This window comes from Neoarius graeffei, chromosome 12 (assembly GCF_027579695.1).
Source record: "Neoarius graeffei isolate fNeoGra1 chromosome 12, fNeoGra1.pri, whole genome shotgun sequence".
Classification (NCBI taxonomy): Eukaryota; Metazoa; Chordata; class Actinopteri; order Siluriformes; family Ariidae; genus Neoarius; species Neoarius graeffei.
In genome coordinates, this window is record NC_083580.1 from 1,825,573 (window position 1) to 1,853,072 (window position 27,500).

The following is a 27,500-nucleotide window of genomic DNA, read 5'->3' on the forward strand; positions in this document are numbered from 1 at the left end:
ACAGAGGGAAGATAAATCACAGCAGAAGTGAGACGTGAAGGATGAAAAACTGAGTAGCAGAATGGAGATGAAGCCGGTGTACAGCCTGCAGAGAGCCCTCGCTCAGCCCGTCAGAATATTCATGCTGGACGTCCATCTGTCCATCCTGGACGATCTGGTAGGCGAGACGCTGTCCTATGCTATCCTACGCTATTCTAAGCTATAGTTATATGTACAGGTCTAATTAAAGTAATTCTGTTGTGGACAGCGTTCAAAAAAATGTTTTTCACATACATTTAGGCTGCTTGACTGTTTTTGTACTATTCACAATATTTAAAAACTTTTCTGTTTGAATGAGAACATGTTTGTCTTTTTTGTTTCGAGGGCTGTGTATTGGCTGATAACATCAGTTATTGGAAATCTCAGGCATTTTTTATTGTTATCAGCATTGGTGGGAAAAAGCCTTCATTGCTCAGGCCCTACTTCCTGGTTGAGAACGCTGGCTCACTCGAAACATCTTACTGAATTAATATCAGAGAATAAAATGAATCTATGCCAACGTCTGGAAGTGAATCTGACGACTCGGCTGATCGATAGAGACAGTAAAGAGCAGCAGGACGGATGATGGATCACTGATGTGTCTTGTTTTGCCAAATTACAGATGATGAAAGTGCTTTCTAAAAAATAAATTTAAAAACCCCAGTCATTAGGGAGGAAGCAGAGCTGTCAGAGTCCAAGGATCTTTCCATTAGTTTTAGTTGGAGAGTATGATGGGAGTTTCAGAGTCCTGCCTTCAAAACACATGGGGCTAAAAATAAAAATATGACAGATATTAATATATCATTAATAACCAGCTTTTTAACATTTAAACAGTGCATGTCACCGTAAAGCCACCGTCCGGTTTTAACGAGTGTGTGTGCATCAAGCTAAGACAGAAAATGTGCTGTTATTGCTTAAAATTAAACCAAATTAAAATAATTTTTAAAAAAAATTAAATTTTTTACATATATATATTTACAGATGTGGAGAAGTTAATTTGTTTCAGGGTTGTGGCTGAATATGAACATAAATAACTAGAAAGTGCATTCACAGATGAGAATGTGGTGTATTGCGCGCGAAGCAGCAAGGTGGTTGCTATGGTGTCGGAAGTGGTTGCTAAGGTATACAAGGTTGCTAGCATGGGAACATGCTAATGGCGAACATGCTAACAGCCAGCATTCTAACAGCTAATGCTAGCATACTGACTGCGAGGATGTTAACATGCTAATACTAAATTATTGCACAATACTAAATATTAAAATGAGAATATATTAGTCAATATGAGATAACAGTATGAGATACTAATATATGTACAAGATAATGTAGTACAGTAAAACAGAATGAGATACATCAGTGAGTTTGATGACTGCTGATCGATAGACGGAAATATGGGACATTATGAGAATAGGACATAATTATTATGTCCTATTCTCATACCAACATACAGAACATGTATAAAATTTATATAAAAGTAATACTGTATATGAGTATGAGATAATATCAGTTTGAGAGAGTATGTTAATGTTTAATAATTAATTAACAAGATTAACAAAAAACAAGACTCGAGTAACTGACATAATACAGACAATCAAAGGAATGAAATGGAGATGGGCTGGCCACCTTGCACGAACATCTGACAATAAGTGGACTAAACATGTCACAGAATGGAGACTTTGGAGGTTGGAATAGACCTTGGAGACTTTGAAGTCCAAGGAAGTTGGACTTCTCATCAATGCTGAGAAAACCAAAGCCATCGCATACAACCTCCCAGATGTTTCACTGTTCCACTAAGGTGAACAACTTGAGATGGTGAAGGATTTTCAGTACTTGGGTTATTACATTGCCTCAACAGAAAATGACATCAAGCATCACAAAGGGAAAGCATGGGGCGCATTTTTGGAAGCTTCAGAAATTTTGGTCTTCAAGCACTGAACTCAAGATGAAGATCAACCTGTTTAGAGCAGCTGTCCTGAGTGTCTTTCTCTATGGAAATGAGTCCTGGATTATCACGAAGCATCTTGAAAACCAGATCAACTCATTCCAAACTGCTTGCTTAAGAATCATTCTTGAGATAAAGAATGAAGACCATGTGCCCAATGAAGATGTTTACAAGCGAACAGAGTCAAAGTCTCTCTCTGTCATCATCATCATCATAATCATCGATCGTCAACTATGCTTCCTTGGCCATTCCTTATGGAGACCCACAAAAGATCTGGTGTCAAAGTATGCTTTATACTCTTCAACTCACAGGAACACATCAAGAGGAAGACCAAAGTTGCAATTCAACAAGTACGTATCTAGAGTTAGGGTATCTCAGCTGCTGAGTAATGAACATGAGATGAGTTCGGAAGAGATCAGGAATGCTGCCCAAGACCGTGTTGGTTGGAGAAGATTCACCAAAGCCACTTGCTGTTGTTCACCCCAAGAATGATGCACTTGACAGAGAGGGGTTGGGCTCAAGACACCGGGGAAGGCAGAAGTTGAAACGGAGTGATGAGCTCACAAAGTTAATTGGTAACAAGTGGATTGCATCAGGACAAGATAGACATCTTTGGCGCCAATTTGAGGAGGCCTTCACCCTGCAGTGGGCTGATCAGGGCTGATGATGATGATGCATTATCAGAGAATACATGAGTATGAGATAATTACAGTTTGAGATAATTTGAAATGTAAAAATAAATCTGAAATATCTTACCATCTGTTATGCTGAACAAGGCATCATTTCTGGAGGTTTTTCATTTTTAAAGATGTTCTTGCAGGAAATTAGCTTCCAGTAAAGGAAATGAAATATTCACCATTTTCTCTTCACATGAAATGCTGTCATTTAGTCAATCAGCCTTGCAGCATTCCATTTCGAGTCTGATGAACTGACCTGAGGCCTGAGACAGAGGGTTGTTTTCAGACTTCGTGGACGTTCCTGTTATTCAGTCCGTCTCTGTAGGCAATCAGATTCCTCTGTCTTTCTCTTTCAGCTTCTTTGAAGAAAATAATCAGGGATGTTGTTTTTTTAGAGATAAAATAAATGGCCTCCTGCTGTGTGATATCTGTCAGTTCTGGGTCATGGCGCTAAAAGCCTGTTGTGAGGTGATCCCAGCATGAAGGAGTCGTTATCTCGGCTCACTGTCCTGGATGAACTGTAACATAAACACGGAGGACTGAGCTCACACTCGCATTCACCGCTGTGACTCAGTCAATCATCGCTGAGCTTTCACCTCTCTGATATGAGAAGGTGTTTATTATCTGTACAAGTTAAAGCTGTGATATTAATTAAGAAATGTTCCTGTGATTTCTGCTCTGTAAAGAGAAGTTGGAAGAAAACAGTTTGGATTTCATCTCATCTCATCTCATCTCTAGCTGCTTTATCCTGTTCTACAGGGTCGCAGGCAAGCTGGAGCCTATCCCAGCTGACTACGGGTGAAAGGCGGGGTTCACCCTGGACAAGTCGCCAGGTCATCACTGCCCCTTTTCCACCAAAGCAGTTCCAGGGCTGGTTCGGGGCCAGTGCTTAGTTTGGAACCGGGTTTTCTGTTTCCACTGACAAAGAACTGGCTCTGGGGCCAGAAAAAACGGTTCCAGGCTAGCACCAACTCTCTGCTGGGCCAGAGGAAAGAACCGCTTACGTCAGCGGGGGGGGGAGTTGTTAAGACCAACAACAATAACAAGACCGCGAAAGATCGCCATTTTTAAGCAACGAGAAGCCGCAGCTGTACAAACGCGAAGTCATCCATTATTATTATTGTTGTTGTTGCTGCTGCTGCTGCTTCCGTGTTGTTTTTGCTTCGATATTCGCGCCAAGGTTTATGCAAACGTAGCGACGTAACTGACGTATACAGCGACGTAATGATGTATACAGTGACATAATGACGTAGCTCCGCGAGCTATGGAAAAGCAAACTGGTTCTCAGCTGGCTCGCAAGTTGAACGAGTTGTGAACCAGCACTAGCACTGGCCCCGAACCAGCCCTGGAACTGATTTGGTGGAAAAGGGGTACACAGGGCTGACACATACTGTAGACACAGACAACCATTCACACCTACGGTCAATTTAGAGTCACCAGTTAACCTAACCTGCATGTCTTTGGACTGTGGGGGAAACCGGAGCACCCGGAGGAAACCCACATGGACACGGGGAGAACATGCAAACTCCACACAGAAAGGCCCTCGCCGGCCACGGGGCTCGAACCCGGACCTTCTTGCTGTGAGGCGACAGCGCTAACCACTACACCACCGTGCCGCCCTGTCATAGAATGGACACACATTTTTTGTGTACAGCACAAACAAATATAATATATCGTACTGTGCTATTTTCATAAATCAGTATAAAAGTTCACGTCAGCGTGGTCAGATAATTCTCACTGACAAAATTCTTTCAAAAGAGACGTGATATTTTCCAGTCTAGGATTTTTTTCATTTTTCAAGCTGTTTTTTATATGTGTCACATCTTAGAAATGTCACAGGAACTGAGTGATTTTGACGACTCCTGGGAGATCCCCGCTCGGTGTGCCTGGCTCTGATGCCATGGTGATGTAAAAACAGATTACAGGGAGGGATTTTCCTCGGAAGCAATACCTGAACACCCGTTTCTCAGAATTCTTAAAATATTCCACAGGTTCTGGGAATTGAGCTCAGAGAGGAAAAAAGGAAGGAATAGAAGTGATTCTGTGATTGTAAAAGATTCTCAAAGGACAGGACCTACTAACGTTACTAATCACTAAAAGCTACAGAAAAGGTCTTTTCTCTTTTTCAAGTGCAGAATAACGGCGTATTCGGGTCACTGGAGGCTAAAAAACAAAAACGGAGCTGAGGCAGGGGGTGATCGCTTGAGAAAAAACTCTGAATTTCCGATATTTAAGACACAAGAATAAATTTGGATATTCTCCGAGATTATAAAGTCATACATTTGTAAGATAAAAATCAGAAATGCTAAGATTACAAAGAAGTTATAAACATACAAGAAAAAATTCTCTCATGTTTCCTGACTTCCTGGCTGCAGTGCATTCTGGGAAATGTAGTTGAAAATCTCAGCACTTGATTTAAATAATATTGTCTGGCTTTTTTTGTGGTCTATCAGATATATTCCATTCAGCGAGCATGATATTGAACGAGTCACAGACGAGTAGCTGAATGGAATATATCTGATAGACCACAAAAAAAGCCAGACAATATTATTATACATGCACGTTCCTTTCAGGTGTTCAGTGTGCCTTTCTCTTTCAAAATTCTCTCAAAATCTTCCGTATTTGTGTGGCAGCCATTTTGTTTGCTTACAAATTGTCCCAGTCGCTCGCTAGCATGGACGTTTTATGTCTCTGATGTGTGACTGACATCATGTTGTCTTGACAACCATGCAATATTGTAAACCATATTCAACGCTTATTCTCCATTGGGTAGAGTGACGTAATACACGTAGGATAAGCGATATGCTAACGATATTGCATGCTATCAAACCAAATGAATGAAATCCGCTAGAAGGGAATAGAACACGGTTTTATTCCATGGAAGAAGCGATCTGGTTCCTTTACATGATATTTTTCCAAGTTTCCTCTCATAAATTTACAGCTTTAATCTCAGACATTCTGAGTTTTCTCTTGGGATTATTACACCCCATCCCCCACCCACTGCCATCGTAGTGCTGGTGTGGTGTAACTCGGGGTCACTGTTAACGTCACCACTAATGTTGATTATGTTACTATAACAGTACGTCCCCAAGTGTTTTATTCCTCTTATACCACAGCAGTTTACACTGACTGTCACAAAGCGCTGACACTGGAGACTCCTTCCATGAATAAAACGTGAAATAAACATCTCCGTATAGAAACCTTCACCATGTCAATAATTACACATTTTAAAATCATTTGTAAACCTCACACACTGAGTACGCCTCGGCTGATCGACTGCGTTTGGGATGAGATGTCTCCTTTCGTTTTTCTGAAGCTGCTTCTGTTTACAGTAAATCAGGACGGTGACTCACTTAATGATATCACCCCTCATTTGATTAGCATAGATGCTAAGCAATTCCAGCAATGCTAGCCATCGGCAGGATAAAAGCAGTCCGGTTAATTAGATCAGCCTCATTTCCAGCCGTGTGTGTGTGTGTGTGTAGGAGAGTACTCCTCATTGCTTATCCTTGAGAAGGGGAAGAATGCAGGCATGAAGTGAGATGGAGAGATTGGCATTACAACGCCCGATTCCTTTAGTCTAGTGCACTCATTAGTGAACACTATGTGTACGAAAGTGCGTGTGTGTGTGGGTAACTTGGTGAATCCTGCATTGAGATCAGAATGAGCTGTCCCATCTAATCACATCCCATCATGCACCATGGAACAAAAGAGGCGGAGCTTGTAGAAGAAAGCGAGCACAGCACAACAATAACATGGCGTCTCACACACAGAACATCCTTTATTCCGTATAAATATAACAGAGTGACTTGACTGACCAGAAGGTTCTAGATTGAAGAACAGCCTGGGATGACCTTGAGGTGATTCAGCACAGGCTGGGTTCTAAACATGAGTCACACTGCTGTGAGTCAGCAAATCCGATATGATGACATCGCAGATTTATCTCATCACAGCGCTTCTCATGTTCCTCAGCCGATAATGTGCCTTTGATTGTTCATCGTCGGTTCTCTGCAGATAGTGAAGAGTAGGGAATTATAGAACATAACCAGTCCTGAGTAGAGGGATCTAGAACCTTCTGACTGAGTCAAACTTTCTGAGAGAAATACATGAAAAACCTGATGTATCTTTAGATACTGAACCACATGGATGGAAGAACTTATTAGAATATTAGGCCACGCCCATTAAGACAGTTAATTTTTTTAACTTTGAGACCACTCATGCACACGCGCGCACGCATCTTTTCTTTGCAACATAATCAACATACTTCCTGCATGTAGTTATGCAAAGCATGCATGTTTGTGAGTCACTTTTGTAATTAATGAGAGCATCACGCACACACACACACACACACACACACACTGCCTTTCCCACTAGCTGTGTGTCCCCTCCCCCTGCTGCATTCCTCGGCTCCATGATTGTGTTTTCAGTCTCGGCGCTTACCGGCAGTGGCTCGGCCCACACATAACACACACCAGATGTGCAAAGTAGAGCAGCCAAAACTTCTCGAGGAGGTGTGTGTGTGTGTGTGTGTGTGTGTGTAAGCACTTTTACACTGCTCAAACAGTAACGACCCAGTTACAGAGCTGTTTTGTTCATTTCATAATAGGTTCAGTTTGTGTTTCCATTCTCCATCACCTCACAGTGAACTCGCTGTGTTTCAGAGATGAGAGACCAGAAACTTCTCCGTTCAAAAACAATAAAAGATGAGTCAGCATGTCCTGTTCACAGACACTGTAATTTTGCATTGGCGCTACAAAGCTAATGTAGCTGACACCAAATGGATGTGTGTCTCACCAACACTCTTTTCAGTCGCTAAATATCTGCCTCAGACCACATCGAGTATTTCAGTGATGTCACACACAGGACACAGTGCGACTCTCAGGCACGGTGAAGTGAAGTACATCGTTTATCTTTAACATTCTGACTCTTAATTTCTCAAAGTACCTTAAACTTTCTGAATAAAGACCTTCTGTTATCTGTAACAGCCAGTATTCAGTGAAGTGTGGGGATTTCTGTTATCTAGAACTTTCTGATCAGGAACCCCAGAGCACTTTGTGTGTGTGTGTGTGTGTGTGTGTGTGTGTGTGTGTGTGTGTGTGTGAAGAAGAACCTGAAGTAAAATCACACACTTGCTGAAGGACACAGTGGGACTTCCTCTAATTTATAGACATGAACAGAACTTCAGTGTGCACCTGAACAATGAGAAGGGCAGCCATCTGGGATAACCGTAGTCATGCATATTATGCATGCTGAGATGCTTTTCTGCTCACCACAGTTGTAAAGAGTGATTATATGAGTTACTATATCCTTCCTGGCAAAAAAAAAAAAAGCTCAAACTGGTGAACCTGTCCATTTCCCTCTGACCCTCTCTTATCAACAAGGCGTTTGTTTCCACCCGCAGAACTGTCGCTCACTCACTCAGTGTTTTTTGTTTTCTGCACCATTCTGTGTAAACTCTAGAGACTGTTGTGTGTGAAAACCCCAGGAAGGAGATCAGCAGTTTCTGAAATACTCAAACCAGTCCATCTGGCTCAAACCAACACCCATACCACAGTGAAAGAAAGAAAGTCACACTTCCCTGTGAGATCACAATTTTCCCCATTCTGATGTTTGAACATTGTGAACATTAACTGAAGCTCTTGATTTGTATCTGTGTGATTTGATGCATCGTGCTGCTGTCGAGGGATCGGCTGATTACAGAACTGCAGAAAATAAAACAGCAGGTGGGTGTAGGGGTGTTCCTAATAAAGTGGCCAGTGAGTGTTCTCAGCTTATGGTGATGAAAATATACGAATCATTTAATGCTCACAAAAACGATTCACTACAGACCAAGTCCTTTACTAATCGCCCATCATAAAATTAGAGAACTAAAACTTTAAGATACAATATGGATAGCTCGTATACTGAGATGAACGTTGATACTAGAAATGGCTTTTTATTGTTTATAAATATGGGGGGGAGCTTTTGGAATGCAAGATGAAGCTGGAAGTAGCCCTGAAAATCTGATAGACGAATTGCATTTCCGTTATTTAATACATGTCTGCTGTGTATGATTATTACACCGTTATTACAAGAATAACATTTATTACCATGCAATACACACAGGGACATGTAAGCAGGCCTTTATATTATATCCACAGTATAAATTACATTACATTTATTTTAGAATCTTTTTGACCCCAAATGTTTATGACTGTGTGTTTGATGAAATTATTTGTAATAGACAAATTACAAATGTGGGATTTTATTAATGGCTTGCCAAAAACTGATCAAATCAGTGAGTCGAAGATTCGAATCATTTTTGGTGCACTCGAATCTGAGCAAGAAATCGTTTTGTAGTTAACAATCAGGTACCAAATAACGATGGAAAGATATATATGTTATTTACCAGCTTAAGGTCGGTCCGTATGGTGAAATACCATGACCGAGGTCTTGAAAGTACTGAGTGAGGCCCTCTGGGCTGAGGTCAGTATTTAAGGCCGAGGTCACGGTATTTCACCATACGGACCGACCTTAAGCTGGTAAATAATATATTTATTTTTTTCTTTACCAAATTCTAACAGAAAACGAGAGCGCCCCAAAGGGAAAACAGACTTGAGCCGCCATTTTGAATCCTCATTCACGGCTGTAATGCAAATGGCTTCCTCCTCGGTATACAAGTGCACTTCCATGGCAGGAAAACACTACATTTTGCCGCCTATGTAGTCCCCTATTTATACAAATAGGAGTCATTCAGGATTCAGCCATGTTTTTGCTCAGCGTTAGCAACAGTTACAGGTTTTTAGCTTTCTCCTGAAATGTTTTCTTTTATTTCTTCTTCCTCAGGGTAGTAAAACTCGCTTTCGCTGTGAAGAATGTCGTTATCGCTATCCATGCTGTAAAATTAATGCGATTCTCCTGAGAAATGCTGGCAAAAATTTATAAGATTTTTGATAATCTTATAAATAAATCTTATAAAAAAAATGTTGATAAAAAATGCTACTATGTTTGTTGTTGTTGTGAACGAGCGAGTCGCCAGAGGTCCGTAACCGGGGTCTGTACTGTAGGATACGGACCCGCTCGCCAGCCAATCAGAGCGCAGGCTTTGATGGAAACCGCACCGCGAAAAAAATTAAGTAGATTATTTTAAAAAAGACACTAGGTTATTTTTTTCTTGTAATAAAGGCGTTTAAGAGGATTCAGAGAGTCGTTTAAGAGGATTCAGAGAGTCGTTTAAGAGGAGTCAGAGAGTCGTTTAAGAGGAGTCAGAGAGTCGTTTAAGAGGAGTCAGAGAGTCGTTTAAGAGGAGTTAGAGAGTCGTTTAAGAGGAGTCAGACAGTCGTTTAAGAGGAGTCAGAGAGTCGTTTAAGAGGAGTCAGAGAGTTGTTTAAGAGGAGTCGGACAGTCGTTTAAGAGGAGACAGAGAGTCGTTTAAGAGGAGTTAGAGAGTTGTTTAAGAGGAGTCGGACAGTCGTTTAAGAGGAGTCAGAGAGTCGTTTAAGAGGAGTCAGAGAGTCGTTTAAGAGGAGTCAGAGAGTCGTTTAAGAGGAGTTAGAGAGTCGTTTAAGAGGAGTCGGACAGTCGTTTAAGAGGAGTCAGAGAGTCGTTTAAGAGGATTCGGAGAATCGTTTAAGAGGATTCAGAGAGTCGTTTAAGAGGATTCAGAGAGTCGTTTAAGAGGATTCGGAGACTCGTTTAAGAGGATTCAGAGAATCGTTTAAGAGGATTCAGAGAGTCGTTTAAGAGGATTCGGAGAATCGTTTAAGAGGATTCAGTCCCGGATTCCTGTCAGGCTCGGACTGTTCGCTGCTCGGCTGTGTTCTAGAAGTCTGTCACGAGCGCTGGACTTGCAGCGCTGACCAATCACAGCGCATTATTAGAACTCCTTCACGTGCTCTGAACATTGACCAATCACAGCGCATTAAGAAGACTCTCGAGCGCTGGACGCTGATCAGTCGGGTTCTCTCAGGGAATGTTAAGCCAATAGCCACGCGGGAGAAGACCCTCACGTGCAGCGGACACTGACCAATCAGAGGGTGTGAGATAGAGCGAGGGGCGTGGTTATAGACCAAAAAGAAGAAGAAGAAGCAGCCCACCCTGTGCGGGGGTGGAGGAGGCGGGGTCTGCGCGAGGGGCTTTTCTCTCCTCCTGAGCGCGCGCGAGCCTCCGGCGGTCGGTGTGAGCCGCTTTCCGCGCGCGCAGGCTTTTATTCCCCGCGATGCTGTGAGTGAGATGTGCGCGCGCGCTCTGAAGGATTTAGCTGGGGTGTTGAAAGCCCGGTGCTCGGTGTGACGGAGCCGCCTGAGCCTCCTCACCCGATTCCGCCGCCGCCGCTCCTGCTGCTGCTGCTGCTTCCTCCACCCCGATGACGTCATGTTCGATGCCAGCGCGTGGAGGGTCCGCAGCATCTGGGACGGGGTGAAGCTGGAGGTGGTGGATCATGAAGGTCCAGTTGTGCTGCACAGCTTCACACATCTGGACCCCGAGCTGTCCCTGCTCGAGGTACTAACAACAACAACAACAAATGATAACGACAGTAACAGTAGTAGTAATCATAATAAATGCATGGATCTGTCTATTTATTTATTTACAGATTTATATTTGTATTGATCTTAATTATGTCCTAACTGATTAACAATAATAATAATAGCAGTCATAATAAATGCATGTATTTATTTATCTGCATATTTATATTTTTATTGTTTTTATAATAATAATAATAATAATAAATGCATTAACGTAAAACTGAACGTTTCTGGCATGACTACTGTAGGTGAAGGGAAATTAATGCATAATAATGATTTTAATAATAATAATATAGTGCATCCTTCATGCATAAAAAATAAACATGTAAAAACAATTTCAAGGTTAACAGTTGAAAGAAAAATAATACACACTGTCAGGATGAGCTAAAAAGGGAATCAATGTTTTAAGAAATAATTTAATAAATTAATTTGGCAACATTTAATATGATATGAAGTGTTACAATTATAATAACGATAATTTATAATAAGTTATAAGTAGTAAGGCTGTGTAAATATATCTGCTGCTGATCATTTTCTTATTTTTATTTTAAATTATATATATATATATATATATATATATATATATATATATATATATATATATACTAACTCCATGTACTGCTGTTTGCATGTTTAAATACAGTGCCTGAAGAAGATCCCCATGTGGGATGGAAAATTTGCTATCGGAAACCAGCTTTTTGTTAGTTTATATAGTTTTGTTAGTTTAATAACTACCTTATATATAAGTTAGTTATTAATCTGGTATTGATATTATTCCATATATTATTCTGCTGATACACACAGAGAGAGAGAGAGAGAGAGAGAGAGAGGGCTATGCTGTATAAATGAAAACAAACCATGGTGTCACAGTAAAAGAGTGGTCTTATCTATCTATCTATCTATCTATCTATCTATCTATCTATCTATCTGTCTGTCTGTCTGTCTGTCTGTCTGTCTGTCTGTCTGTCTGTCTGTTTGTTTGTGCCTGTTTTTGCCAAAAATGAAATATTTTTGAATCTTGTTAATGCCATGATTGACAAAAACAGGCAGAACAACTCTATCTGCATCATGCGAGGGTTCTGGCAGTTTATAGATGAATGTTCTTTGTGGTGTGTTCCGGCTGAAAGTGGTGTTTATTAGAGTCAGTGGGTTGGAGGTGTCGGGGTGTGATGATGAATCAGAGATACGATAAATCATAATAAAGTCAAAGTCTGATAGTGTTACTGTTACAGACCGATGAGCACAGAGTTCAACAAAACAACTGCATATACAGCACTGTACATACAGGATATTTTAAAGACACCTGTGTGTGTGTGTGTGTGTGTGTGTCAGCATTGGTGTCGTATGATGCCTGTACAAGCTCATGTCTATTTTAAAGTAATGGCTGAATGCAGTGTTTATATTTAGGGAGTATTGATGTATTGGTGTGTGTGTGTGTGTGTGTGTGTGTGTGTGTAATGGAGATGGGATGAGTAATCAGAGCGTGCTCAGTCTGAGTGCTTCCTGAGTGACTCTCAAGAGACCATGAACACGAACACACACTTCATTGCACATTCAATGGAACCTGACTGTGTGTGTGTGTGTGTGTGTGTGTGTGTTTGCGTAAATTTTTCCTCTTCAGCATGCACAGGAAGATTACAGCTTTCCCCATTTCTTTCTCTTGGACACGTTGTCTTACACACACACTTTCTTTCTCTTAGTTATACACTTTGTGACTGTGACACAGAGAAAGATTTGATGATATTACCACACACACACACACACACACACACACACACACACACACACACACACACAAACTGTAGTGTGTATTTGTATAACCTTTGCATTGTCTGATTTACAGAGAAAAACATTCACCATAAATTCTGCACTATGACAATTAAGTGCTGTCCCCAGGGCGTGTGTTTTGCTCAACAGTAGTACCCTGTTAGCAGTAAACGTGGTTCATATTTTCAGTGTGTTTGCGTTGGTGTGTAAGAGATAACGGTGTGGACGTGTCCCCCGTATCTGAACACAACACACTCACACTCCGCTTCACACCGTGCTGTTCTTCACCTCTGCTCGTCCTCTGATTTCTGATATCCGCTTTTCTTATCTCTTTGTTTATCCTCTAACGTACCGTATAGCTCTCCAGACATCCTGGGACTTGAGCTCAGAACCTTCTGTTCAGACACTACACCTAATGGAAGGTTTTCATCCGTGATTAGTTAAGCGTTTGAGCTGTTTATTTGTCCCGTATATGATTCGAGTCATTTGAATCAGTTCAGCAAAATGATTTTGTTCAGATTCATTCACAGGCTGGTCATTGCTGCTCTGTGTTATTTTATAATCTGTTTATATGTCCATCTTTAGAAGATTTATTTTCACACCCGGATCAACACACAACTGTTACATGCGCTGAGACATGACGTATCGCCATGTCTAATGAAATGAACCACTGACTCAACTGATTCACTGACTCATACTCATAGCCAAATGATTCACTGATTCAAACATTGATACGCTGAACAACAGAGGAGTGAATCGTGGTCGTGATTCACTCATATGATTCACTGAATCAAACAGTAAACAAGAGAGAAATGAATCTTGGTGAACGAGAAAGGAAGAAATCTCGATCTTGACTGAAAGGTTTACTGACTCATCTTATTCACTAATTCAGAGAAGATTGAGGTGGTGTTTACATTAGACCGTATCCGTCTCGTTTTCGTAGCGGATGCACTGTCCGTTCACATTAAGACGCCGGGAAACGACTCCACAAGCGGAACAACTTGAATCCGCCAGGGCCCATGTATTCAATCCATTACGTATCTGATCCGGTGCTGTGTAAACATTGAGGAACGAGGATCTGCTGTGCTGAGCTCTAGCTGACGTCGTCATTGGACAACGTCACTGTGACATCCACCTTCCTGAGTCGCTGGCGTTGGTCATGCCACGTTGGTCATGTGACGCGACTGCTGAAAAACGGCGCGGACTTTCACTTCCTGCTATTTGTCCCGAATCACTGCTCGTGCGCTTCACTCGCGCGCTCTGTGAGCTGCGCAGGGCCGGAGTGCGCACCCTCCAGAGGGCACTTGCTGTTCAGGGTGGAGTGATTTGGAGCGCAGGATGCCTGCGGAGCCGAGCGTATCCGTGTATTGGCGTTGCTGTGTGCACGCGAATCGTTTTAAAAACGTTAATCTGATGATCCGCTGATACGGTCTAATGTAAACACCACCTGAATCTCATTTGTGAGCAAAATGATTCACTGACTCAAACACTGATTCATTCAAACAAAGCTCTAGTCTGGGTCTTCATTGACCTAAAGGATTCACTCACTCAGTTGATTCACTGAAAAAAAGATGACCCTGTCTTGGTCATAACTGAAATGCTTCACTTCCTCAAACACTTATTCACTCAATGTGAGAAGATTGAATCTCTGTTGTGACTGAAAGGATTCACTTCACTGACGCAAATGTTTTTGTTGAACAAGAGAGGAACAAACCTCTGTCGTGATCATAAGCTTGATTGACTCAGCTCATTCACTGAATCAGAGAGGATTGAATCTCCATTGTGACAGAAATGATTCATTGACTCAAACACCGATTCGCTGAATGAACGAAGCCTGAACCTCGGTCTTGACTGAATTGATTCGCTTCGATAAGAAAAGAATAAATCTCAGTCATGTCTGAAATGATTCACTGATTCTCCGAGGAACGACCAAAAATGATTCGCTGATTTGAGCTCATTTTGTGATGTCAGAATCCTCTATGCGAAATATGCTAATTACTGAAGGATAACAAAGTATTATCTGGAAATGTTTAGCTACGGCATATGTACGATAAGCGAGCTAAATGTTAGTGATGAAGGAAAGCTGGTTGTCGTGGGAACAGTATGAGGGTAATGACAGTGCACCGCTCTGATCCTGAACTTGTATTCATGTTGACTGATTTGCATATCGTGCATATTCATAGATCCGTGTATTGTTAAAGTTGTAGAAATGAGTTTAGAAGATTTTAGTAGATAGTTTTATTTGATCAGAAGAGAATGTTTTCCTATTCATGACAGATTTTTCTTCTAAAACTCCAACCAATACCTCCGCCAAGTACACAGTGTCCTTCATCTCTCTCTCTCTCTCTCTCTCTCGCTTCAGTACATCAATAACAGCGCCGGCACTTTAGAAAACGATCCTCTCATTTCTCGGAAATCTCTCCACTGGATGAAATCATGCGGCTCTTCTCTTACAGAGAGAAAAAGACGACTGTGCCGTGATTAATAAGGGTGAGGCGGGTTGCCAGATCTTACCAAAAAGCCCTCCCTGAGTTACTCATTTAAGTGTAATTTATCAGTGGACCTGAGTCATCCTTTAAATATTTAGGAGGTGTGAGAGAGAGAGAGAGAGAGAGAGATGTTATGTTAGTTATTATAGCACATTTTTAAAAATAAAATGTTTCTGTTGATTAATTTTCTATAACAGCAGCTCTGACAGTAGTGCAGGTTTATATTAATGCACTTGTTCTGATACTTTATTGTTTGGCAACAGCAGCTCATTTACAGGGACTCGATGTGCTTGTATAACGTCTCTGGAAGGAGTCTCCAGTGTGAGCGCTGTGTAACAGTCAGGGGTGAAGCTGGAACTTTAAGTTTTCCGACATCTTCAGAACAGAGGAGTTTACACTGCTGCTGCTGCTTCTTCTTCTTCTTCTTCTTCTTTGTGGTTTCTCAGTAACATGATGGAACAAGCTGTATTTTATTTTTTTTTATCTTAAGAGAATAAAGACACTCTGGTAAGGGAATGACTGTTTATCGCTGCTATAACAGAACTGAGAACAGGAAGTAACTCATTTTAGGATCCAAAACATTAAATGTAATTATAAACAGAAAAAAGTATGATGTTCTTTAATGAAAAGAAATTGTAATAGTTGGTAAGTTGCCGTGGTGTAAGAGGAATAACACACCTGGCGATGTGCTGTTACAGGAAAATAATCAACTTCATAATGGGAACAGAGACAGCCCCAGGGAGAGGAGCGTTGTGTTTCTAATCCTGTGGCCTGTAATCCTTTTAGAGTAATCTCACACACAGCAGCTCTGACACACACACACACACACACACACACACACACTAAACAGTTTTATTGTTTAATATGTTTTCATGAGTACATTCAGTTCAGTCAGTTTTGCAAGCTAACACGTGAAAGCGTTAGGCTAGCGGTTTAGTGTCCTTGTTAGCATGATCAGCTAAAACTCCGTACTGTACATCCATGAAAATGCCAGCTTTTATTTATTTCCTTATGTTTTTATTGACTAGCATTTAGTAACACTAGCTGCTTACACACTAGCATGAATTATTCAGAGGGAAAATCTCCCTCCATTAGTAGGACATCATTCCCCTGTCTGACCACTCTGACCTTTGACCTTAGACCCTTCTGGAGACTGTGAGTTATTGATTATTGCTAGATTAGTGTAATCGATCTTTAAGTGTTTACGAGCCTTGTTGCCATAGTGATGTAAGGAGTATATTAAACGTGGAACATCAGGGAACTCTTTGATAAAGCTAGCGTACATTGGGGGTTTTCTTTGCTATTAATTAAGCTAGCTAGAATCACAAAACAAGTGACGTCGTCTGAGAACGTTAGCTAAACGGCTAGCTCTGTAAAATAATGACTAGCATTAGATTGTGTTAAATATTATGTATAAAAAGAAGCGTTAGCGTAAACACACTGAATGCACAGAGAAACATCATGGTAATTAGTGAGCGGTAAAGAGTCTTAGCTCATTTCTGTGATTAGCTTATTAGCGACCTGCAGCATTCGAGCTAGTTATTAATTAAACACTCTTTTTTAGCAACTCGTCTTTGTGTCCATGGGTTTAGCACCAGATCTCTGTATTACTGCGTGAAGGCAGATTGTGTGTGTGTGTGTTAGTGCTGAGTCATTGCCGCTCAGTGTGCTCGGGTTTCTGATGGACATTTTATCTGCTGCTCTTCATTTCTCTGATGCTCTGAGGAAGCTGAGTGATGATGATGATGATGATGGTGATAATGCTCATGTCGAGCTCACAGATTTACTCGTTTTCTTTATTTAAAATCTCGTTATAATCAGAACAGGATTAAGGTTTTAAAGGTGAAAATTCCTGCTGCTGCTGTTGTTGTTGTTGTTGCTGACTCCTCTATCACTCCGATGATGACCAGGAATCATACTTTAGATGTTTTGTTGTTTATACACACACACACACACACAAAATAAAAATTCTTGTCTGAAATGGCTGGATATTTAAAACAATTATTCATTTACTTTGTATTTTTCTGTACAATTTACAACCCATTTTATTTCATTTTATTAATAAAATATTTTATTGTAATAATTTTATAAATTAATAAACTTGAACATTAATTTACGAAATAGTAATGTCTTAATAGTCATAATTAATAAATATTATTATTTACAAAAAACTAATTCATATTAATGGTTTTAAAATTAATAACATTTAAATGAGTAATCATAAATTCAGTATTATTTTCACTTACCATTGATATATTAATAAATTGCATAAACATTTACATACATTTATTAATAAATACTATAATATATTTGTTAATGATATAAAATATCATCAAATAATTAATTAATTACTATCAGTATAAATGTAAAATTAACAATAAAACAATTGTTAAGATTAAAGTTAATATAAAACCAGTGATGATAATGACTAATATTATAAAATAAATAATTAAATATGAATAATAATATTGAATTATTGTATAGCATTTTCAGATATTCATTAATAAAAAGATTCAATTGGAATAATTTATTTTGCTTTAAAATCTTGAAAATGCTTAAACAATGCCTTTTTTTATTTATTTTAAAAACGTTTATTATTTATTAATGAATGAGAAATCTGTTACTAAAACGTTACTGGAGCAAAGACTCGAGAGTTGATGATAAATAAAGCAAATTAAAACAGATAAACCTTTTTTTTTTTAGTGTTTCAGCAGTTTACAGAAACAAGAGGGTCATTTTTGGCCGTTTTCAGTTGCCAGAGTTTCAGTGCATCCTTATTTTTTACCTGGTAATTTTACATCATCTCACTTATGCCGCTTTTCCACTACAAACGCGGCTGAGCCGTGCCGTGCCGAGTCGAGCTGAGTCGGGCTGAGCGGGGCTGTTGGAGTTGCATTTCGACTACAACCGCGCTGAACCGTGCTGGCTGGAAGTGGGTGGACACATTGGGTGGAGTTAGCGAAAGTGGGTGGACGTCACGTGATGTCGTTAAGCAGCGCAAACAGTGACATCAGTGACAGTGGCGGAACAAGTCAGAGCCGGGCCGGGGGCGGGGCAAATGACCGGGCCCTTTATTAAAGCTTATCATAACATCATTTTAGGCTACAAAATGTCCGCAACTGCGGTGTTTACCAATTTCAACACTACTGGGTGCAACTATGTTATTTAGTACATCAAGTCCTTCAAACGAACATGTAACTCAGAAACAAAAAACATTAGGATACTGTACATGGCTCATAATAAAACATCAATAGCCTATACTGCGCACATTATTTGAAGGGCATACGAATGAGCGCTCAGAGTGGTGACAGGAAGAGTCAGAAATAAAAGGAGGGCGGTGCAAACCTCACTGAATGCACTGTGTTTACCAATTTCAACACTCCGGGGTGCAACTATGTTATTTTGTACATTAAGTCCTTCAAACGAACATGTAACTCAGAAACAAAAAAACATTAGGCGACATACTGTACATGGCTCATAATAAAACATCAATAGCCTACTGCGCGCATTATTTGAAGGGCATACGACGAGCCTTGCGCTCCGCGAACTCGTCCACGATGCTCTGTATGTCACTGATTCAGTGAGCTTTTAAGCGGTAGTCTCACGACCCGGATAGTAAACAATAAACATGGATGACATGGAGTCGTTAGTGTTGCTGGTCTTGGTGCTGTGGCTTGTTGTCACCGACAACGCGGACAGATACTGGCAAGAGCGTATAGATGAGGCGAGGCGCATAAGGCTTCAGAAATTCTCGTAATTCATAATTATTCTCCTTCCGGGTTTGCGGTGTTTACAGATCCCAGCGTGCTCGCGGGGCGTGTGTGGGCATGTGAAGACACGCCTCCTCACCAATCAGTGCACAGGGGAGTGTCTGCTCACGCCCCCAACCTCAGTCGGCACGGTTTGGCTCGCTTCAGCCCCACTCCAAAACGGTGCAAGTTTTAGGGGCTAAGCAGGGCTGAAACGAGCTGAGTCGTGCTGGTTTTTGGTAGTTGAAACGCGAGCCGTGTCGGGCTGAAGTGAGCTGAAGCGAGCTGAAGTGAGCTGAAAAAGGGTAGTGGAAAAGGGCCATTAGTGTCAGGATTTTAATCTTTTTCATAAAGTGTTCTCCCTGCAGCCCGTCTCTCCTTCCCTTTCTCCATTTTTCCCACCATCTGTCTGTCCTCCGTCTGTCTGTGTGAAACGTGATTAAGTCTCTCAGACTGTTCTGAGTTTCAGACACTGATTCGATTTTTTCGGTTCCACTTTCTCCTTCTCCTCCTCGTTTTAGTGACGTCTCCATAAACTCCTCACAGCTCAGACGTCGCTCTTGACTCCATTACACCGCCGGGGAGGAGAACATTAGCGTTCGGGATGGATGATGACATCATACGAGACTCAGCTGTGCATGCGGTGTCTCGCGGTAGTTAAAGAATGATTGCTAGTTAGCTAGAGATGAGTTTGCAGTTACAGGATTCAGATGGTCGACTTTGTCTTTATTTACATCTGTGAGAGAAATGCAGTCATTTAAAATTAACTTTGTGATTTATCTCGTCTCGTCTCGTCTCATCTTCTTCCGCTTTATCTGGGACCGGGTCGCGGAGGCAGCAGTCTGAGCATGGAAGCCCAAACTTCCCTTTCCCCAGACACCTCGGCCAGCTCCTCGGGAAGAACACCGAGGCGTTCCCAGGCCAGCCGAGAGACATAGTCCCTCCAGCGTGTCCTGGGTCTTCCCCGGGGCCTCCTCCTGGGGGGACATGCCTGGAACACCTCCCCAGGGAGGCATCCAGGAGGCATCTGAAAAAGATGCCCGAGCCACCTCAGCTGGTTCCTCTCGATGTGGAGGAGCAGCGGCTCTACTCCGAGCTCCTCCCGAGTGACTGTGCTTCTCACCCTATCTCTAAGGGAGCGCCCAGCCACCCTGCGAAGGAAACTCATTTCGTCCTGTGATTTATCTTTAAAGTAAAAAAGTTTAAAGGAAAAGAGATCAGACAAACTCTTTAAAATATAAAGCCACGCCCACTGGGAATGTCCACTTTTTAAATAAATGTTATGCTTTTTAAACTGTTTTACATACGAGCAGGGAAACTAATCCTGTCCTAACTGGGCTTCCTTCTTCTGCTTCTTCTTCTTCTCCTTGGCTCTTTTGCACTCTGAACCGTTTAATATTCCGACTCGAGGTTTTGTAGAGAACTCCAGTGACAGCTGAGATCTCAATTTGCTTTTTACATTTTTTTTTGGTAAATTTTATACTCACTAAAGCTTAAAATGTAATTTTTTTCCCGTCGAAACATCCTGAAGAAATGTTGGGAATGTCTGTATTTCTTTCTTTCTTTCTTTCTTTCTTTCTTTCTTTCTTTTAGTTCTTCAGATCAGTTTAGCTGAAGTGTAAGTATATGTATAATGATAAACAACGTATATGTTTTTTTTAAATCCTCCATTTTTGAGAATATTTCCATCCACAAAAAATAATAAAATTGAAAACGCTCACATGATCACGTCTGTCCAGTAGGTGGCGATACGGTGTCTCAAAATGTTACGTCAAACATCTTAAGAATAACGTTAAGAGCTGAAAAGACAAATGATGAAATTTAAAAAAAAATCTCTTCACCTTTGCGGATGTTTTAGAAGAGTTTTGCTTTTGTGTCGATGGAAGACAAACAGAAAAAATATACGGTGTATATACAGCGCCTTACAGGAACGACCTTCAGGTGGCTGCGTGGCGTTCGTGCTGTGAGTCCTGGACGGAGTGAAGACGTGGCGCAGTAGTGCACTGTGGACCATTTCTGGATTATTATTTCCAAGCTCACGCTGGCTGAATGAAACGAGATCGTGTGTTTGACCCGTGTGCCGTAACGCTTCCCTCTGATTCGCTTCACGTTTTGGACGAGTAAATCAGCATGCAACACCTCTGCTGCTGCCACCTAGTGTGTAAAAGAGGTAGAGCGCATAATAAATATTAAAGGAAAATATCACGATAGACCTCAGAGGAGCACATTTTGTCTCGTCTGTATTTTATCTCGTGATATTTGAGACAACAAACTCCTGTCTCATGGTGAAAACACACTGCGTTCCATAAGACTTTAAAGCTCATAGGCAGCGGTTTTAATTTTATGCACATTTGAAACTTTATATGTTAAAAAAATCTCTGTAATTTTCTTCTGGTCCCAAGAAGTATTGTTAATAAGTAATAATTAAAATAAGTTGGCGCAGATTGCGGCGAATTTCTGTTCGGCTATTTTCGTGACCACTCGGCACGTGACGTCATTTAAGCCAAACAAACCGCTTGAGTTGAGTCCACTTCCGTTTACTTACATTGCTGTTCGGCTTGAGTGCAGACGCGCGTTCAGGAATTTCCAAAGAAAAAAACATGCTTTATTGTTGTGCAGTGAACTGTAACAACGGGACCGGTTCAGGAAGAAGTTTTTACCTTTTCCTGAGAGAGGAGAAGAGGCAGAGTGAGAGGATTGTCTCTTTCCGAAAAAGGAGAAGAGGCGGAGTGAGTGGGTTGGCTTTTTCCGAAAAAGGAGAAGAGGCGGAGCGAGAGGGTTGGCTTTTTCCGAAAAAGGAGACGAGGCGGAGAGAGTGGATTGTGTGCGTGAAGCCAGAGGGTTGGCTTTTTCCGGAAGAGGAGACGAGGCGGAGAGAGTGGATTGTACGCGTGAAAATCAAGCAGTCAAAGAAGAAACGGAGCAGCAACGCTGAAGCAAAAAGGAGAAGATTGGAGGGAAACATTTTTACTTTTGCTTGCAACTGACAAGTCAAGAATCCTGAGGGATCCTGTACAATCACTGTACAATCATTGTGGAAATGAGACAAAGGGATATTTCCTCGCTTAGAGTCGGCTATAAATAGTATAATGCCGCGGATGGCAGGCTAATGTGGCCTACCGGCGCACTGTCCAGTAATCGTTCCCTATATCCACTAGGGAGGCGGTTTAATTATTCTTCAAAACGGCTCTTATTTAGTATTACGGCGAAAGTAGGAATTTATCATAACTACCAGGATAAATCGTTTGGGCGCGAGTCTTGTTGAGGTCCGGGGTCACCGCGATCAGAGTCGGCCGAGTCGCTGTCCGATTCCGAGGCCGCACGGTCAAACCAGTGAGACACATTCACCGATTGCTTCGCAACGGCCATAGGGTCATACAGATATGGCTTCACCTCTCAGTATTCAATTTGGAGAGTTCCTACTTCAAAATTGCTCTGGCTTTCAGACATTTTACACAACCTCTCACGACCAAAGTCCGTACACGTGTGCTCGGTTCGCAGGTGAACACAGAGCTGCTCCCGGTCTGTTTGGCTTAAATGACGTCACGACGACGGGCCCCTGGTGCTGAAAGTGCGCATAAGTGAGATGTAAACAAACCTTCGGAAATTGGGCAAAACAGTATATTTTAACCGTTTTATTCAATTTTAGATGCAAATTAGACACCAGGAAGATTGAATTTGCTTTATGGGTCGTTCTTCTAGACAATAAAGTTGATATTCTACGTTTCACCTCCGACCCTTGCCTATGACCTTTAAACAGCGGTGTGTTTGTGGATTTATCTCCAGCACATGAACCCAAAACCATGAGTCACACATTAAAGCTTTTTGCTGGTCAATTCTTGTAAATTCATATCGGGGGTTGTTGTTGTGTGTCAGTCAAAAACCTATTGGAACATTTCTGATCCAAATCATGAAGAGAGAAACAGAGCGAGGTGTAAACACACACACACACTCACTCACTCACTCACTCTCTCTCTCTCTCTCTCTCTCTCTGTGGGTGAAGAGAGACGCAGGCGGTCATGCAGGAGAATGAGAGAGAACAGAGGGAACGAGGGATAATAACAGTCCAGTTACTGAAACAGCAAATACAGAGTGACAACAAGCTGCCGAGTAAAAACGAGAAAAACTCTGATTAACATTGATTTCTTTCTGTCTGTCTACAGCCTTCCCTCTCTCTCTCTCTCTCTCTCTCTCTCTCTCTAAAATATCTCTCTCACTCTCTCACCCCTTTCCCACATCCTGCTCTGTATAAAGCATCTGAATGTGGAACTCTGTGTGTGTGTGTGTGTTGTTCCTCCTCTGAGCTGAGTGGTTGGTAGTAACAGAGCCGGAATCGGTGTGTGTGTGTGTGTGTGTGTGTGTGTGTGTGTGTGTGTGTGTGTGTGTAAAAGGGACAGCCAGCACGGTGGGACAGGGGTGTGACACTTTCATCACTGGCATTCTTCTTTCAGCATGAATTCAAACGTCTGTGTCTACAGTGTCTAAGATCCGCAAGTCTTTCTGTCTCACATCACTTCCTGTTTCTCTTCACTTTCTCCTCCAACATGTTTCAGATCCACAAACATGTTTCCTGCAGGAGTCTCTCCATCCACTCCTCTCCTCCTCATAACCCTTCACTCTGATCTCTCTCTCTCTCTCTCTCTCTGTGTGAGTGCAGTTTTCTGTAACACACTTGTTTCCCCTGAAAAGCTGTTCAGCTAAAGGACACACACACACACACACACACACACACACACGTGTTATATACTGAGTGTGTTGCTTTCTTAAAGGTGGATGGATATCACTGCAACACTCCGTCATCACTGTTGTGTGTAATTCAGCGCTGGTGTGATCGGGGTGTTCGGATTTCCGATGTGTAAATAAGACACACTAGACAGCAGTGCGCCACTGCGACACGTCACACCTGTGGTTACGGAACACTGTCTCGCAACCTAAACACACGCAGAGTGGAGGGGCGTTGTGCCAGATTTATTTAGTTCAGTGTAAATCATTAACGCAGGAATATCGAGGAGCTTCTTTACCCCAATATTACAGAATATCTGTGGAGAGAGAGAGAGAGAGAGAGATTTATGGCTGAGTGTGGACGGGCCGCTCGGTTAACTGAGTGTTATTCTTCATAGTTTCACAAGTCAGCTGAGCACGAGAGAGTGAGGAAAACAACATCAGTGTGTGATCAGAGAGAGAGAGAGAGAGAGAGAACAACAGAGCAAAACAAAAAAAAGCTAATGAAAACAAATGCAAAATAAAACAGAATAAAAAAGCAAAACAAACAAAAAAACACAAAATGAAATAAATAATGAAAGTGTGAAAGCGTTTGTCCTGTCGAGTTCAGTGGAGGATTTTCTCACAGATCACAAACCTGAGTCCTGATGATTAACAGTGCTTATTCAAGTTTACACACACACACACACACCGACTGACCAACCGACCAGATCAATGGATCGATGTGTGTGTTAGTAAAACATTAAACCCTACACACACACACACACACTGTGAGGTCTGAATGGTGGTTTTTATGGTGGGTTTTTTTTCTCATTTGATAAACAGTGTGTGTTTTGTTAGCTGCACTGGTTCAGCTCCAGCCTTCAGATGGCAGAGCACTGTGTGTGTGTGTGTGTGTGAAAAGAAGAATAACAAAAAGCATAATAATTAAAAACAAAACAGCAACATAAAACAAAAATATCAGAATTTAACAAAAAAATAAGTAAAGCAAACAAAAAATCAAAAGAAATCAGCAAAACAAAAGAGGAAAAAAGTCAGACACAGAAAATAAAATTCGAAACAAAGCAAAACAGCACCATAAAGGAAAATAAAAGGGCAAGGAGGCAGAATGAAACAAAACAAAAACAAATAAAACCATACGTAGTGAAACAAAACCAAATGAAGTGTGTGTGTGTATGTGCACTGTACCCGGGGGACGGCGGAGGGGTTGGAGGGGTTAGAGGGGCCCCTGCAGGAGGAGTCTCCCAGCCCGGCTAGCTCAGTCGGTAGAGCATGAGACTCTTAATCTCAGGGTCGTGGGTTCGAGCCCCACGTTGGGCGATGAGTGAAGTTTTATTCTGTGTGTGTAAAAGTTCTAAACAAATACTGACAGCAGTGCAGAAGAATCACCAGGAAGTAAACACACACGTTCCAGAAAACATTACACACTGAAATGTTCGCAGCGTGTGTGTGTGAGTGAGTCTGAGTGATCGACCCGTCCACCGGGGAGCGCTATGTGTTTACACACATCTACTTCCTGTCTGTGAGGAGATGTGGATGGCTCAGCAGCTCACTTTATTTATTTATTTAACTAACAAGCATCACTGGAAATTATATTACAGAACTTTATTTTTTTTAATCTGTTTATAATTTTTAACTTTTTTTCTGAGACTCAACTAATTTGTATTTCATAATATTTCACTTTTTGTTGGATTGTTTTTTTTTTTCATTTTCTTCTCGTTATTCATCATAGTGTTCTCTCTTTTTTGCCCTTGTTTCAGTTTATTGAAATAAATTTACGTCCATGACGCATTTATAGAATTTAAGATGAAAAATTATTGATTGTTTGAATCTGGAGCCTGATATTAACTTTACCACATAGTTATTCATTTTTATGTTTAACAAAAACAAAATTAAACATCAATTAATATAATTAATGAAATATATTAATAAACTTGAATATTATTGAATAATTTTAATTATTCATTATATTCTTTATATTTTCTAATAATTGTTTGTGGATTTTTTTTTACACTTTTTTTGATGTTTTTCTGATGTACCAGAAATTCTATCATAAAAATGAAATATTTTAAAAGTTAATAAATGATCCCTAACCTCTTACCAAAGACCCCTTAATTTAACCTCCTAAGGCCCAAGCTGTTTTTTTTACATGCATTTTTTATTTCTCTTTGCTATTTGGGCTTATTAGAACCTGATTAGAATAAAAACTAAGCATCATCTTTTGATAAGATGTACTTTTAGAGAAAAAGTATGTCCACATATGTGGATTCTTGTTCCAAATTTCCATAAAGTGCTGTCCACGCATGTGACCGCTAAGCCCTAGGAGGTTAATTTTAATTTTTAATAAATATTGAGTTTTATTCACTTGCCCTTCTGTCATTAATATTACTTTTCCCCTCTGTGATGTAAATATGTACTTTTGCTTCAGGAAACTAGCTCCACCCACTCTGACATCATGTCCCTGACATGGCATCACCTTTTATTAATTCAATTTAGAAGAACAACAGCATCAACTTTTATTCATCACACATACACTTGTGAAATTCCTCTCTGCATTTAACCCATCTGAAGCAGTGAACACACACCCACACCGAGAGCAGGGGGCAGCTATACTACAGCAGCCGGGGGTTCGGTGCCTCGCTCAAGGGCACTTCAGCCCAAGACCACCCCATATTAACCTAACCGCATGTCTTTGGACTGTGGGGGAAACCGGAGCACCCGGAGGAAACCCACGCGGACACGGGGAGAACATGCAAACTCCACACAGAAAGGCCCTCACCAGCAGCTGGGCTCGAACCCGGACCTTCTTGCTGTGAGGCGACAGCGCTAACCACTACACCACCGTGCAATGGTGTAAATTTTAAATTCGTGAAATATGCAATGAGGAAATTGTTCCATACAACAATCAATAATTTAATCCTCTCTCTGTTTAGATTCAGCATTAGTGTTCAGCTGTATCTCTCCTCTCACGTGTGTGTGTGTGTGTGTGTGTGTGTTCAGAATGCGACTCAGGAGCTGGGGGAGGAGGTGGAGGACGGCGCCGTGTTCTCCATCTCGGTGCGCAGGGTGCAGGTGCAGCCGTCAGTCAGTAAGGGGCAGCGCTGGCTGGGCGTGGACTCGGACTCAGCGCTGAGTCTGTACGAGACGAGTAAACTGCGCACCATTAAGGCGGGAACGCTGGAGAGGCTGGTGGAGTACATGGTCTCCTCCTTCAGAGAGAACGACTCCACCTACGTCACCATCTTCCTCTGCACATATCGCTCATTCACCACCACCAACCAGGTGCTCGACCTCCTGCTCAACAGGTACGGGGGGGCGGGGGGGGAGAGAGAAAGGGAGAGAGAGAGGGGGAGAGAGACCGAGAGAGACAGAGAGAGGAGAGAGAGAGACAGAGAGAAGGGGAGAGAGAGAGAGAGAAACAGAGAGAGGGGGAGAGACAGGGAGAGAGAGAGACAGAGACAGGCAGAGAGAGGGGGAGAGAGAAAGAGAGGGGAGAGAGAGATAGACAGAAAGAAGGAGAGAGAGAGAGACAGAGAGAGAGAAGGAGAGACAGAGAGAGGGGGAGAGAGAAAGAGAGAGAGAGAGATTGCTAGCCGGTTTACCTGGGAGAAACATCTGGAAACAGACTGATGAAA

The 27,500-nt window shown here is 41.5% G+C and overlaps 1 protein-coding gene and 1 non-coding gene across 5 annotated transcripts in view; both read left to right on the forward strand.

Moving 5' to 3' along the window:
• The window catches only part of LOC132895110 (ral guanine nucleotide dissociation stimulator-like), a 54,113-nt gene that overhangs the window by 8,151 nt on the left and 18,462 nt on the right, over positions 1-27,500 (forward strand). The window contains exons 1-2 of one of the 4 annotated variants that reach the window (XM_060935314.1): positions 1-157; positions 26,866-27,170. The exon at positions 1-157 is cut by the window's left edge and continues 136 nt beyond it. In XM_060935314.1, the coding sequence (XP_060791297.1) occupies positions 62-157; positions 26,866-27,170 (401 nt within the window). In that variant the 5' untranslated portion in view covers positions 1-61. Of the gene's footprint in view, positions 158-10,380; positions 11,116-26,865; positions 27,171-27,500 lie in introns of those variants that run through there. The other 3 variants (XM_060935313.1, XM_060935316.1, XM_060935317.1) reach the window with 3 other exon arrangements.
• Positions 25,113-25,185, forward strand: trnak-cuu (transfer RNA lysine (anticodon CUU)). Its single transcript has one exon. It is a non-coding gene; the product is annotated as a tRNA-Lys (tRNA).